General features: G+C 39.5%; 1 protein-coding gene across 1 annotated transcript in view; it reads left to right on the top strand.

The window, feature by feature from the left end:
- kel (Kell metallo-endopeptidase (Kell blood group)) overlaps window positions 1-16720 on the top strand; it is a 21554-nt gene continuing 4834 nt past the window's right edge. The window contains exons 1-12 of the mRNA XM_061948211.1: window positions 1-515; window positions 1997-2300; window positions 2381-2641; window positions 2712-2833; window positions 6275-6436; window positions 6509-6580; window positions 6656-6844; window positions 11189-11349; window positions 11426-11702; window positions 11768-11866; window positions 11936-12013; window positions 15271-15377. Coding sequence (XP_061804195.1) covers window positions 438-515; window positions 1997-2300; window positions 2381-2641; window positions 2712-2833; window positions 6275-6436; window positions 6509-6580; window positions 6656-6844; window positions 11189-11349; window positions 11426-11702; window positions 11768-11866; window positions 11936-12013; window positions 15271-15377 — 1910 coding nt within the window. The 5' untranslated portion in view covers window positions 1-437. The remainder of the gene's footprint in view (window positions 516-1996; window positions 2301-2380; window positions 2642-2711; window positions 2834-6274; window positions 6437-6508; window positions 6581-6655; window positions 6845-11188; window positions 11350-11425; window positions 11703-11767; window positions 11867-11935; window positions 12014-15270; window positions 15378-16720) is intronic.

The raw sequence follows: 16720 nt of genomic DNA, 5'->3' as shown, positions 1-16720 counted from the left end.
ACGCCACATGTCTATCAGTCGCCGCCAGCCATGTGTTGCACAGATAATGACGCGAGCGTGTGTGTATGTGTGCGTCTTGACGGTTTACTTTCTATTATTTGTTTACTGTCTGTCCCTTGCAGTGCAGCAATAATCAATTGCAATAGGATTTATCTGTCTCAGGTTTTAGTTCTCGGGTCTTTGGTATAAGGACAGCTTGAATATTTTTAATAAGCACACACAAACTAGATAATTCATTGTCTGTTGTTTACCATTAAATCAACACACTAAGTATGTTGGCGTATCTGGAAAGAAGAGTGTAATGTTTTGCCTGTGCAGTTCTTTTTTTTTTTTTGTTTATCAGTGTGACAAGAACGAAAGACCTGAGTGATGAAGGCAGATAAAGAAAGAGCTCTGTGACGAAAGGTGAAACGACATGTAGACGTCACATGTGAAAGATGAACTACGCCACCAGCAGACCGACACAACAAGACGTCCATACGCCGAGAATGAGTGAAACTCCAAAAGGACTCGAGGTAGGACCAAAAAAATGTACTTTGCCCTGATTTGAAGTCTTGTCTTGTGTGTAATGTATCTTTGTGGCCTAGACATGACATTTATTGACATTGTGTCAGTAAGTAGCTAAAAGTTGTCAATTTGTGCACCTAACACTGAACTGTAAAGGCTTCTGATATCTATTTGTTTTGCACTGCAGTGTGTGTCTTCTTCCTCTGGTGATTTCTATTTTTAAGTAAATAACACTTTACTATCCAAGTAATGTAGCTTGTACCACCAAGCAAATATCTTAAAATGCATTATCTCAGTTTCAAGGTCCCTTTTATTAAATACATTAACAATTGTTCACAATTAAAGTTCAAGTAATATTCTGAATCTTACTATACCCTGTCATTTCACCTAAATATGTTTTAAATAATGAATACATCAAAACTGTCCGTTTTGAACCCAAATTGTCATTGCAGCTCATAGAAGGGGATTGTTCCTTTAAAATTGGCATAATTCATCAACCTGTTTGCAGGACTGTAATGAATACAACTATACCAGTACATCAAAGCATTACTGGCAAGCGATACGCGTTTTATATTTAATACAGAGCGGTGATAATGTTGCAAAGCTCATGTGCATAAGTGATTGGTCTAATAATCCTCGCAGTGTTTTTTTTTAAACAATTTCTTTTGTGTGTTTTTATCTTGACTCCTCCTGTCGACCTATTCTAGTCATTCTACTGATTGAGCCTTTTGAAATCTGCCTGGCATCAAGTGAAAAGCTACTTGAGAAGAAATTTGAACAGACAAAAAATGCAATACTGATACGTTAAGTAACATTCAATGAAAATTGGTATTATTTTTTTACCTAATTACTCAATTCAATAATTTTATATTTTTGATCTGCATTTTAAAAAAAAAATCCTCAATTTTTCCATTTAAAAATGTGATTTTTATTGTTTCTGTTTATTCATTCTTTTTTTCATTTAACACACACAATATGTTGTTTTTTTCTGTGGAAAAAAACACCTACATTTCACATTTGCCATTGAAAAGCAACCATTATATTTTATTACTTAACAAGGTACAGTCATCCAGTTTATAAGTCACATTGACATCATTCAATTAACTGTTGTACAAGTGTAAAAATAAGTCAAGCACTGTTGATAGTGAAACTAGATCATTGTGTGTTCACCTTCAACCGTTATTACAAAGAATATATCGCTACTACCTTGAGAGATGAGTTGCTTCAAATTCTGACTAATTTTGTACTGAGCAGCCAGGACACACGCGTGTACCAATGTCCTTGCTATGTTATTGCTCCATTACTGTTTCTTTTCTATGATTATCGTCACACATTTGTGACTGGTACCATGCTGTAAACGAATCACACAAAAAAGTCCCCAAAAAATGAAAGCACACTTACAGTGGCAATGGTGGTGTTTATCATATGGTATTTAGCATGTGTTTTGTGTTCTGCGGCTTAAGAACTGCATTGTTTGACATACTTGCAGCCTCAGCTATCGTCATTACAGCCAGAACTCGAGAGGGGGCTTCACCACTCAACTCTGCTTCAGCTGCATCTCCCCACCCAAGATCCTGCAGAGGCCCACCAGCAACAAACCGAGCTGGAGCTTCAGCATCTTCCACAGACCAACCTTGAGCAACAGCAGACTGATGAACGGACTAAAACAGTGTGGATTAAATATCAGTGTCCAGTGTGTGTCTTCATTCTGGGCTTCTGTTCGTGTGCTGCTATGCTGGGAATTGCATATTATCTGCACCACTTCCTCCAAAACCAGAACCAAGCAGTTGTCGGTGGGCCCCAAACACTGCAAAAAAAAAAAAAGGCCAGACTTAGAAATTGTGTTCTAACTCGTCTCGATTTCTTTCCACAGTCACCCCTTGTTCCTCCCCAGCCTGCCAGAGTGCATCAGCCCATCTCTCCACGTCTGCTGACCCCTTCACGCACCCCTGTGACTACTTCCTGTTCTCTTGTGGACCTGACAGGCTTTTGCCTGACAGTGGGGGGCGCCACCGAGGACAGGACGATGTTCAGAGGTCCAGAAGAGGACCGACAAGAGAGGACCGAAATGTAAAAGAGAGGAGGGCGCTGGACAGGAAAACGGAGCTGCTGCAGAATATCAGGCAGATTTTAGGTTGGGAAAAAATAATTTTAAAAAGAGTTTTACATTTCACTGTGTCGCCTTTTTTGTTTCTGTCTGTCAGAATCCAATGACAATCTCACAAGCTCAGCTGTGCGAAAGGCCAAAAGCTTCTACCGCTCCTGTTTAGACACCAGGTCTTTGGACACAGCTGGGGTGGAGCCCTTTCTCACGCTCATCCAGAAGGTAACACGATAATACGCTACAATGACTTGAGTTTTGGGACCCCCAAAAAGTGTTGAAAATATATGATAATATATTTGTTGCGTTATTAGGTAATGTTCGTTTAAGAGATATGGAATTGCATGTAGTACCGGTACATGCAGGCCCGGCCCTAACCAATCTGGCGCCCTAGGCAAGATTTTAGGTGGCGCCCCCCCACATCGGCAGTGAAGTGTATATACTCACAAGAAACCGAATAGCTTTGTCTTTGACCTTTTTTTTACTTAAAGAAAGCAAATTAACAATCAGAATAGTTAACAAGATAAAAAAAATATGAATAAATAAATGAATGCAAAAAATAAAAAATGAATATATGAAATACAATATTTTTTACATACATATTGCTTAATTTACATTAATGATGTGCACTTTAACAACTAGGCTTACAACTATACCTAATATATAAAGGGGTGGAAAAGTGACTATTACCTGCAGGGCAAACATTAGCTAACCAGAAGGCAATAACAATGTAAACAAAAAACACCTGCTTAAAAGATCTAATACAAATGTCCCTGAGGAATGTAAGGTGGGAGTACTGTAATTACCTAACGTTACATTATTATTTTCCATAACAATTTAGCCCCCTCCACAATATTAACCCGACGTTAAAACAGAACTAGCTATTTATTGATTAGCAATTGCCGAATCATGTAACATTAGCTTAATGCTAAAAAGCCAGGTTACTATCACATTCTGTAACAGACAAATAATTTCATGTAGGCTAACGTTACCTACCTGCTACCTCTTGTCTTTTTCTCGTTTCTCCTCCTTTTCTCTTTTTTCTTCCCTGGGCACCTGACAGTTTTGGCCGTTTTGACATCTTGTGTTGATTTTTTGATGTGGTGACGTCCAAAAAGAGTCATGATACGGGAAGGGAGGGGGTGGGGGGGGGGGGGGCGTAATGTTGTAACAAATAATATTTCTATTATATAGGCTTTACTTTGCATTTTAATTAACGTGGGATTATTTTTTGTATTTAGAAATAATAGTACCAACTTTTTTTTTTTTTTCTCCAACATTTGTGGCACTGGCGTGGCGCCCCCTGATGGACGGCGCCCTTAGCATTTGCCTATACGGCCTATGCCACGGGCCGGCCCTGGGTACATGTATTTATTTCTGTCAAAATGAAGAACGAATACATTTAGTAAGAAATAAAAAGTACTTTGACAAACATTATTTCCAGGCTTTCACAGGCCTTAATACATTCAAAGTGGTATTGCTTAGTTGTATCAAGACATTCTTGACAATTGAATGCTTCATTTGTTGGAACATTTGGTCAGAGACCCTTTTTCTGTGTCCACTGCTCAAAGCAAGGTCCATAAAGGCATGTTTTATTCAATTAATTTACATTTTATTTGGAAGGGACATTGCATGTTGATGGACATTTCTCTATATTTTGCATTGAAGTCTAACCACACCGAATTCTACCAAAAAGCTCATTTCCATCCGTAGTCCTTATTGCGGGGGCGGGTGGTACTCTGGCGGAAGGCAGGGTAAACCCTGGACAAGTCGCCACCTCATCGCAGGACCATCACAGATAGACAAGCATTCACAATCACACACTTATATGAATATAAATTATGCAGAAATATAATATTTTACTGTATGGTAGAGTAGCTAAAACTTGTACTCTAGTAATATTACAGTTTAGTGTAATATGACTCAAGTAAAGGTAAAAAGTAGTTATGCAAATAATTACTTGAGTAAGTATTTGGTGTAAAAACTACTCAATTACTGAATAACTGGTGAGTCACTTCTGATTCATTTCGTAGCTATTCTTTGCATGCGTGCATGCATGACACAGAGAGACCCTACCTATAACCGCATGCAGGGCCGGCCCGTGGCATAGGCCGTATAGGCAAATGCTAAGGGCGCCGTCCATCAGCGGGCGCCATGCCAGTGCCACAAATGTTGGAGAAAAAAAAAAAGTTGTTACTATTATTTCTAAATACAAAAAATAATCTCACGTTAATTAAAATGCAAAGTAAAGCCTATTTAATAGAAATATTATTTGTTACAACATTACGCCCCCCCTCCTCCCCCCGCACGGTGCGCCCCCTCCCTTCCCGTACCATGACTCTTTTTGGACGTCACCACATCAAAAAATCAACACAAGATGTCAAAACGGCCAAAACTGTCAGGTGCCCAGGGAAGAAAAAAGAGAAAAGAAGAGGAGAAACGAGAAAAGACAGAGGTAGCAGGTAGGTAACGTTAGCCTACATGAAATTATTTGTCTGTTACAGAATGTGATAGTAACCTGGCTTTTTAGCATTAAGCTAATGTTACATGATTCGGCAATTGCTAATCAATAAATAGCTAGTTCTGTTTTAACGTCGGGTTAATATTGTGGAGGGGGCTAAATTGTTATGGAAAATAATAATGTAACGTTAGGTAATTACAGTACTCCCACCTTACATTCCTCAGGGACATTTGTATTAGATCTTTTAAGCAGGTGTTTTTTGTTTACATTATTGCCTTCTGGTTAGCTAATGTTTGCCCTGCAGGTAATAGTCACTTTTCCACCCCTTTATATATTAGGTATAGTTGTAAGTAAAAAAAAAAAGGTCAAAGACAAAGCTATTCGGGTTCTTGTGAGTATATACACTTCACTGCCGATGTAGGGGGGCGCCACCTAAAATCTTGCCTAGGGCGCCAGATTGATTAGGGCCGGGCCTGACCGCATGTATACACATTTCAGTCACTTGTGATGTCATAATAGGGCTAATGTTAGCATATGCACAGCTAAAACATAAAAAAACTATAAAGTTTTCTGTAGTTGGAAATTTAATTTTGTAGGCTGACATGAACATTTCTGACACAGATGACAGCTCATGATATTATAAACATTTTTTTCCTAGTTTGTATTTAAACATCGAAGAGTTGCGCTGTTTTGTCTTCCGTCATAACACTTTTTACAGTGTGTAATTTGAGTGAGGTCAGTCATGTGACTGGCGGGTTCCGTTTAATAGGTAAAATTGAGTCAAACGTCACTTGTTGGTGAAACATAGTCATCTGATCGTGCCCGCGAGAAGAAGTCTCTTTGACAAGCCGTCGGCATGCGTATTTGCATGTAGTAATTAATTGATTATAAATAAATATAAAGCCATCCCTTATCTATATGACATATCTTCACTAGGGTCGCGAGTAAGCTGGAGTCTATCCCAGCGCACTTAGTGTGGTACCCCCTCGACTGGTCAATAAATATAATATTGATGTAAAAATAAATATAGCAATAGGAATTATACTCAATATAATGTAGTAGAAGTTGTGTTTCATCTGGACAAAAATACAAAAGTAAAAAGTATGTAAAAAAAAGTAAATACAACTCACCTCTGCTTTGTACTGCTTGCTACTCTCTGCTGTTGAGTAAATAAACTGAAATCACTTCCTTCTTTGTTTTTGCAGTTTGGAGGTTGGCCTGTGTCTGGCCAGTGGAATCAGACTGACTTTAACGCCACCCTCAGCGTGCTGATGAGAGACTACGCCACCTTCCCCTTCTTCAACCTCTATGTCGGCTCCAAAGACCCCAATGACACTACTAGCAAGAAGACCAAACGATACATACAGGTCAGGACTTTTAAAGGTGACATGTGAGCATCACCGTGGGAACATCACATTAATCCCGGACTCTGCTTGCAGATTGATCAGCCGGACTTGTTGATCCCCATCGAATGGAACCGCAAGACGCAGAAGTCTCAAGCCAAAGCAAAAGTTGGTGAACTACTCTATTCAAACATATTCACGATAAAATGCCATTATTATATTATGCTTCCAATCACTGCATAGACGCTGCGTCCTTTCTTAGCATCATGTCAGAGGTACCTGGCCCTGCTGGGGGCCCCAGACAGCAGCAGCATGAGCCACGTGGGGATGTTCATCTCTCTGTCCTCTGAACTGGCCGTGGCCGCAGCACCTCTGAGCCATCGCTTGGCCAAAGGGCTGCTCTATCAGAGCATGACCATCAAGGAGCTACAGGTAAAGTATATTATAGTACTGTTTAGTGTTTTGGAAACATCCATAATACACTAGCACTTGTTTGATGAGGTTCTTCCACAATAAATTAGGACTTTTGTCCTAATTGTGTGTTTATTACGAGCCTCAAGTGTCATTATCTAAAGCAGTGATTTTCAACCTTTTTGGAGCTAAGGCACATTTTTTGTGTTGACAAAATCCGGAGGCACACCACCAGCAGAAATCATTAAACAACAAAACTCAGTTGACAGAAAAAAGTCGTTGTCGCAATTGTTGGATATGACTTTAAACCATAACCAAGCATGCATCACAATAGCTCTTGTCTCAAAGTAGGTGTACTGTCACCACCTGTCACATCACCCCCTGACTTATTTGGAGTTTTTTTGCTGTTTTCCTGTGTGTCGTGTTTTAGTTCTTGTCTTGCGCTCCAATTTTGGTGGCTTTTTCTCTTTTTTTGGTATTTTCCTGTAGCAGTTTCATGTCTTCCTTTGAGCGATATTTCCCACATCTACTTTGTTTTAGCAATCAAGAATATTTCAGTTGTTTTTATCCCTCTTTGCGTGGACATTGTTGATTGTCATGTCATGTTCGGATGTACATTGCGGACGCCATCTTTGCACAGTAAGTCTTTGCTGTCGTCCAGCCTTCTGTTTTTGTTTACTTTGTAGCCAGTTCAGTTTTAGTCTCGTTCTGCATAGCCTTCCCTAAGCTTCAATGCCCTTTCTTAGGGGCATTCACCTTTTGTTTATTTTTGGTTTAAGCATTAGAACCCTTTTTACCTTCACGCTGCCTCCCGCTGTTTCCGACATCTACAAAGCAATTAGCTACCTGCTGCCACCTACTGATATGAAAGAGTATTACAGGGTTACTCTGCCAAGCTCTAGACAGCACCGACACTCAACAACAACAAATCATTTGCAGACTATAATTACTGGTTTGCAAAAAATATTTTTTTACCCCAAATAGGTGACATTAGATAATCTCCCACGGCACACCAGACTGTATCTTACGGCACACTAGTGTGCCGCGGCACAGTGGTTGAAAGTCACTGATCTAAAGGATCTGGGTGCCACTCTGAATAATACTTGACACTAAATTAGATCAATATTTCTTTTTTTGATCTGAAATTGAATTCTGTAATGTCAATCAAATTCACTCGTAAAATCCCAACTAATTCAACACATTTTGAAAATGTATTATTGTTGTTTACAATAAGATACACATTATTACAACACATTAAAATGTTGTTTTAATATTATTCTTTTAACAGTCACAAAAAATACATATACTTTCTATTGTTGTTGTTGTTTGATAACAGCGATTTATTAATATTATTTTATTACTTTTAGTAATGACAAAAAAATCATCTAAATCCTACAAAACTGTATTTAAAAAAACAATCTTCTGCATTTTTTATTTAAAAACGCAATTATGTTTCATTATTTCATATTGCCGTTTTACAATTTTTTGTTCATTATATTTCATTTAAAACTTTTTTGGATAAGAACTAAATCTCTTAATTTTTTCATTTTGAAACACCAATTGTATTTCATTATTTATTATTCGATGTTGTATCTTTTTTTTTCCCTGTTTCATCTGAAATACACAATTAACAGTCATCCCTCATTTATCGCTGTTAATTGGTTTAGGACATGACTGTGATAAACATATTTCCGCAAAGTAGGAATCATTATTTAGAAATGGAATAATTTCCCCGCTAGATTATAAAAAACCTTTTTACGGCTTTCAAAAACTATTTTTCAACATTATGAGAGCTATTTAAATATGACATTACTCCCTTAAGTCACCTTTACACTCATAAACCAATATAGTATGCAAACCACTGTTGTAATGCTGCCCGAGAATGAGCAAATCAGTGGTTACGAGACTGAACGGTGCGCTCTGATTCGTTTGGTCTCATCTTACATCTCATCATCTTTATGCTGATGATACACAAATCCATGTCCCTCTAAAAAGTAAAGTGACGTGTTTAAAATCACTTTTTAATTTCAATGAGAACAAGACGGAAATAATTTTATATGGCTCAAATGCAAACCATAATGCTCACCCCAGTGACCTGGACCCCCTCATGCCTTATTTTAAACCCACAGTCACAAATCTTGGTTTTAAATTCAACAATGATTTCAAATGGGAACAGCAGATTAACTCTGTTGTCCGATGCCGGTATCATCTTAGACTTTTTTTTTTATCATTTAAGACTTTTAGAAAAAATATATATCAGTTGTATCTTTTAACAACTTTGAGTGGTTAATCCATACTTTTATTTAATCACGTTTGGACCACAGTAACTCACTCTGTGTTGGAATGTACCAGGTCTCAGTCGCTCGATTGCAGTTAGTCCAAAATTCTGCTGCTTGCTTTTTAACTGACACAAAAAAATGTGAATCCCCCATTTTAGCATCCCTTCACTGGCTCCCAATTCATTTTATAATTCATTTTTAAATGTTATTGTTTCTTTTGAAATCTCTTAACGGATTAGCGCCACAATATACGACAGGCCTTTTAAAAATCTACACCCCCACAAGATGTCTGATGTCAGGTGATCAATTTCTCATTGTCGTCCCAAAAACCCGTTTAAAATCCAGAGAGGATTGTGCATTTTCTGCTGTGGCTTAGAAACTTTGGTTATTTGGACGTATCCCACTTTAATGAGTTTTAAGTCACGTCTTAAAACATATTTTAACTCCTTGGCTTTTGAACCAGCATGACAGTTGTGTGATCTTAGTCTATTATAGTTTCGTTTATGTATTTATTCTCTTTTTAGTTAAATGTTTTTCTACACTTAACTGTCCTTAGTTTTATTCTCCTTCTCAATGTGTGTTTTAACTACTGTACAGCACTATGAAACGCTATATAAATGCTATGTAAATAAAGTGGATTGGATTAGATCATCGACTGGCCAATACTACTGTAGTAAGAATATTTTTGGTTTATTTAGCCACCTGTATGCTTAAAAAGGCTTTATTTAGCCAAAAACTGAATAGAATATGCTTTAAAACATCTGAGATGTGGGGAAGTGGCAACATTTGAAGATATGGCAAGGGACTGTATTCTGTAAATCTCTCAAATTTTCCATTTAAAAACACCATGTAAGTTTTATAATTGATCATTTTATATCTCTATCATTTTATTATTTTGTATTTATTTTCAATCTAAAGCCGACACAATTCTATTCTTTTCTGTAGGGTCATTTAAAAACACAATTTATTATCATTTTGTTTTGATTCATATAATAATATGGGATTTCATAATAATTAAAGCGTTTTCAATTTACCGTACATTTTATTCCTTTTTTGTGGTAATATTGTTTAATAGTGAGACATGCAGCGTCCATTCTTAGCTGTCAAACATAGTTCCCTGCCAGATGGCGGGTTGTAGAGGAAATATTAATAATAGTATACCTGCACTTCAGTTCCACTGCGTAATCCAAAGCATAATGGTCTTGTTAAAGTACTAATTGTCAGGGTTGTGAATCTTTGGGTACCACACGATTCGATTCTTGGGGGTAACGATTCGATTAAAGAGCACTGATAGATTTGTATATTACTGGTGGTTATAATGGTTTTGTTTGATACAATTCTACCCAAACATTTACTAAAGTGGCTGAACAGGACAGATTTTGGTTAAAAAAAAAAAAAAATATATATATATATATATATATATATATACACACAGTACAGGCCAAAAGTTTGGACACACCTTCTCCTCATTCAATGTGTTTTCTTTATTTTCATGACTATCTACATTGTAGATTGTCACTGAAGGCATCAGAACTATGAATGAACACATGTGGAGTTATGTACTTAACAAAAAAGGTTAAATAACTGAAAACATGTTTTATATTCTAGTTTCTTCAAAATAGCCACCTTTTGCTCTGATTACTTTTTTGCACACTCTTGGCATTCTCTCGATGAGCTTCAAGCATCCTGTGAAATGAAAACCATTTCAGGTGACTACCTCTTGAAGCTCATGGAGAGAATGCCAAGAGTGTGCAAAGCACTAATCAGAGCAAAGGGTGGCTACTTTGAAGAAACTATAATATAAAACATGTTTTCAGTTAGTTCACCTTTTTTTGTTAAGTACATAACTCCACATGTGTTCATTCGTAGTTTTGATGCCTTCAGTGACAATCTACAATGTAAATAGTCATGAAAATAAAGAAAATGCATTGAATGAGAAAATGTGTCCAAATTTTAGGCCTGTACTGTATATTTAATTGTTTTTTCAAATCGTTTTTTTTATTATGTTTTTAATTAAGAATCGCGAATCATTCAAAAACTTTTTTTTTCACACCCCTACTAAGTGTCTCCTCCAATATGCCTGCAGCACAAAGCTCCAGCTGTGGACTGGTTGGGTTGCTTGAAGGCTGCTTTCCACCCACAGCCCCTCATGGAAGACGACCACGTCGTCCTGCACAACTTGCCTTATATCGTGCAGATGTCCCGTATCATTCACAAATGGCTGACAAAGTACGAGCTGAGCAAGAGGTACTGTAAGTGACCCACAATGCATCACACACACATCCTGTCATTCAGCTTCTGACTCATGTCTCATTCTGCTCAGTGATCCCCTCCACACCTTCATGGTGCTCAACTTGCTGCACACCCTGATGCCCGCCCTGGACTCCAGATTCTCTGACATGGCCAACAACTTGTCAGGGACTCTGGGCCATACAGACATGTGGCAACCCAATCTTCACTTTGAAAAGATCTTGACCATGGATGGTGGGGCTCTTCACCAAGCAGTCCCTCGCTGGAAACGCTGCGTGCTGGAAACCGAGCGGGGGTTCAACGGGGTTCTCGCGCATCTGTTTAAGGAGAACATCGCAGGCGGAGGAGAGGTGAGGAGACATGGCGAGAGCGTTAACGTGACGTAGTTCCGCTGAGGGTCTTTGTTGTTGGACAGGCAGAAGAGATGATTCACAACATCCTGTCCTCCTTCAAGTCTCAAGTACACCAGCTCAAGTGGACAGACGACAAGACTCTACAGTTTGTTATGAATAAGGTGATTTATGACAGAAGGTCTCTCTTTGAACCTGAACATTTGTTTGAATAATGACTTTGCGGCTTTCAGGTTAAGCCCGTAACTTCTACACTTGTGACTACAAAGGAAATCTCCAGCGAGGCCGAGCTTGACCTGCTTTTTTCTCAGGTAATTTCCAGTGTTTCCATACATTCATTTATTTGTGGCGCTACCCTACAGTAGCTCATAAAAACATTATAATGCTGCAGCTTGTTGTTACAACTTTATACTGTAGATCAGACCTGGGCAAGTTAAGGACCAGGGGCCCCCAGTAATAGAAAGGCCAAAAACATATACATAAGATCCTTTGTTCCCTCTGCTGTTGATTTTATAAATGAGCTTCTTAAATAAGGTTAGCTGCTATGCAGTCACTTTAGTGGGAAGCGACGTGTGTTGATTAGTTTTTATTGTATTACAAATGCTTTTAGTTTTTAGCTCAATGCCTTCATGATGGTTTGTATGTTGTATGTATGTTATGTATTTGTACCTTGTTTTACTGTTGTACCTCGTTTTTACTGTTGAACCTTGTTTTTAATGACTACTGCTGCAAAACAAATTGCCCCTCGGGGACGATAAAGATTTTCTAAGTCTAAGTCCGCGGGCCGAATGCGGCCCGTTGAGCTTTTCAATCTGGCCGGCCGGACTCGCCAAATAATTTCTTTAGATCTTTAAGATGGAAACTGTAGCTGCCATTATGATGTGCAGTGATTTTCTCAAATTACCGTTAGTCTTGAACTATACAAAGTATTTCAATGGTTGGAATCTGCGCTTTTTGCATGATATACTAGTTACTATGGTAATCTAATTAGTTACTATGGTCATCTAAGTCACAGCAGCTCAGACGAGGCACCAAGCAGTGTGGGTGGGGAGCGTTTCCACAGAGTGTTTCCAGAGCAGGAAGCCTGAAATGCGGGTGTCAGGGACAGACGCGGAAGGAGATTTTTACAACAAAGCTCTAAAGCTTAGTGAAATATCAGATGTATCAGATTGTATTTGTTTTTTGTTTTTTACCCTTCACGTTCAGATTTCACTGTTTGTTGCATTTTTGTTGCATTTCGCTTGATTGTAAAATATGTCGATGGAGAGGGGGGGTGACGTTCATATGTTGTCAATATTCAGTGTTTTATCCTTCATAGTTAACATTGTAAATCCCACATTCTTTATTTTCATGTACATTCTGGGTGTCTCATTCAGTAAAAAAATTTAAAATTCCATTCTGTTTTTTTAGGCGGTCTGTCATAACGTTTTTAGCTTTCAATCAGACATTATTGTGAGGTTTTGTATTAGTGTTCCTAAAAATAGATTTACCGGCCCCCAGACACATCTTTTTCTCTAAATAATTGCCCAGGCCTGCTGTAGATGGCATTGTAACTCCGCTTCTTAACACACTGGGTTTGCACTTGGTCTGCTAGGGAATAAGAAGACGTAGCAGGAGGAATCTGTTTTTCCAACTTTGCGAATATTCAGAACCTCTTTTTCAAAAATGACATAAAAGCACCTTGTCCATTCATTTTTCAACATGGCGCTTTAGAACCATATTCGGTCAACTAAAGGTCCCATATTTTACTATTTTTCTACAACTTTTAATAATTCTGAGAGTTCCCATAATAGTGTATTGGAAGTGTGTCGGCCAAAGTGTAGCCTTGATGCTGGAATTTAGACCGCTGAAAAGTCTGTTTCGTAAGCCCCACTGGAGATAGGAGTTTGTGTGTCTGGAGCTTTAATGTTAATGAGCTGTGTTCATGTGTGTGGTTCCAAGAAGCGCTATTGTACACATTATGCACTTTTTACACATAGACTGTAACCAGCCTAATAGATACCATCGCACATAACAACGTAGCACTAAGGACATTACGAGCATTGCTTTGATTGATTGAGAAGTGTATTGACATCTTAAATAATTGAATCCATGTAATGCTTTAAAAAGGCAAATGGATGGCACAAAAAGCCAAAAGGCTTGTTTCTATTGTGGTCCATTAAATATTCATCACATTTGATACATTCAATAATAAAAGATATATAACCTGTAACATGTATATAAAAAAGTTACGTTAAAAATGGATAAATTATGTACATATACACAGTATACATGTCAGGTGATTTGAAAAACAATATATACAAAAAATAGGGGGCGGGGGTATATACACTATGTACATGACACTATGTACATGACTATGCATATGTTGACTCCCCAAGAGTGTGCAAAACCGAATGAGAAAATATATATACACTATAACCACATATAAACATGTTTGATGCTTCGGAAAGTTGCTATGTTAGCCACTAGAGATGCGCGGATAGGCAATTATTTCATCCGCAACCGCATCAGAAAGTCGTCAACCATCCGCCATCCACCCGATGTAACATTTGATCAGAACCGCACCCGCCCGCCATCCGCCCGCACCCGCCCGTTGTTATATATCTAATATAGACGATGCAAGGCATTAGTGAGGTTATAAAGCTTTTGCCTGTTATAGAAAGGAGACTGATCCAATGCAGCACAGACATTCACGTGCCACGCTGTCACGACCCAGACGCACACCAGTGCGCAATCATCTGGGAGCAGCGCTGAGCGCACCTCCAAGCGCGTCTCGCTGCCGGCGACGGCCGGGTATGGGCCCGACGCTCCAGCGCCATCCATTTTCAGGGCTAGTTGATTCGGCAGGTGGGTTGTTACACACTCCTTAGCGGGTTCCGACATCCATGGCCACCGTCCTGCTGTCTATATCAACCAGGGTGAGCCCCACCCCTTTCGTGAGCGCACTGCGCGCGGAGTGACCCCTGTTACGCGCCCCCGGCAACAGGGGTGGCGGGCAGGTAAGCTGCGCGGGCGGAGCGCGCGGAGTGACCCCTGTTACGAGCCCCCGGCCACGGGGGTGGCGGGCAGGTAAGCTGCTTACCTGCTGCGCGTGACGCCGGCCGCGGCGAAGGCGGACGAGGCGGAGTGTCGGTGCGGTGGTGACCCTGGACGTGCGTCGGGCCCTTCTCGCGGATCGCCTCAGCTACGGCTCTCGGTGGGGCCCTCTCGGGGGAAGGGGCCTCGGTCCCGGACCCCGGCGAGGCGTCAGGGGCCTTCTCCGCTCCGTAAAAGTGTCCATCTCTTTTTTTTTTTTTTCTTCTGTTGTGGCATATGCTGCAGGTGCCTGCTCGTTTTTCGTATGTGGGTAACAACATTTAACTATGTATATATATTTCCCAATTGGTTTAACTGCCACCCGCCTGAATCTATTTAAAATCTAATTTTTTTTTTATTTCAACCGCCCGACCCGACCCGACCCGACCCGCGGATAAAATTTATTTATTTTTTTAAATGTGTAGCAAAGCCTTATTTATTTATTTATTTATTAATTGATTTTCTTTACAACGCCGACTTTGCTTAATTGCAGGTGTCTGTCAGCATGCAGAGCTTCTTCTCCAACTACCTGCAGCTGCTGTCCTTGTGGCAGAAGAGACGCAGCACGCTGTTGAATGAGCAGAATGATGACGCTGATATGTAAGTGTCTCATTTACAGTTATGTTCATAATAATAGCAGTGTGTTTAAAAAGGTGAGTAAACCTCAAAATTCTTCAAATAAATTCTATTTTAATGAACACAAATGCATTGGGGACACTGCACATTCTATTTCAAAGCCAGAAAATTAGAAAAAAGTCATTTAATTTGACAATATTTTACAGAAAGTCAAGAAATATAAAACAAAAAAATAGCAGTGTTAAATAAATAAATGGGTTATACTTGTATAGCGCTTATCTACCTTCAAGGTACTCAAAGCGCTTTGACAGTATTTCCACATTCACCCATTCACACACACATTCACACACTGATGGCGGGAGCTGCCATGCAAGGCGCTAACCAGCAGCCATCAGGAGCAAGGGGTGAAGTGTCTTGCCCAAGGACACAACGGACGTGACTAGGATGGTAGAAGGTGGGGATTGAACCCCAGCAACCCTCCGATTGCTGGCACAGCACCTCTACCAACTTCGCCATGACATCTTTCTTTACAAAACTCAAATGTACTGTATAAACTAAGAAAGGCTTGCAGATTCGACTTTCCTTAGAATTACTAACTATAATTTAGTTGCATAACCAGGGTTTCTGATAACTGCTTCACATCTGTGGCACATGGAGTCCACTAACTTCTGGCACCGGTCAACAGGTATTGCAGCCCAGGACAATTGTACTACGTTCCACAATTCCTCTGGTTTAAATGTAACTTAGATATTGGGTTTCACAATGTAAAGCGCTTTGAGTCACTTGAGAAAAAGCGCTATATAAATGTATTTCACTTCACTTCACCTCACTCTGCATTTCTTGATTTTGCCTCATGAACAGCATTTTTTATGTCAGCCCACAAGTTTTCAATGGGATTAAGGTTCGGGGATTGTGCTGGCCACTCCATTACTAGAATTCTGTTTGTCTGAAACCATGATTTTGCTCGCTTGCTGGTGTGTTTGGGGTCATTGTCTTGTTGAAATACCCATTTCAAGGGCATTTCCTCTTCAGCATATGGCAACATGACTTCTTCCAGTATTCTGACGTACTCAAACTGATCCATGATCCCTGGTATGCGATAAATAGGACCAACACCACGAGTAACATCCCCATATCATGATGCTTGCACCACCGTCTTCACTGTGTACTGGGGCTTGAATTCAGTGTTTGCAGGACGTCTGACAAACTGTCTGTGGCCCTTAGACCCAATAAGAACAATCTTACTCTCATCAGTCCCTAAATATTACGCCATTTCTTTTTAGGCCAGTCAATGTGCTCTTTGGCAAATTGTAACCGCTTCAGCACACGTCCTTTTTTTTAACAATGGGACTTTGCGGGGGCTTCTT

This window comes from Nerophis lumbriciformis, linkage group LG04 (assembly GCF_033978685.3).
Source record: "Nerophis lumbriciformis linkage group LG04, RoL_Nlum_v2.1, whole genome shotgun sequence".
Taxonomy (NCBI): domain Eukaryota; kingdom Metazoa; phylum Chordata; class Actinopteri; order Syngnathiformes; family Syngnathidae; genus Nerophis; species Nerophis lumbriciformis.
This window is presented reverse-complemented; position numbering and strand designations above follow the sequence as displayed.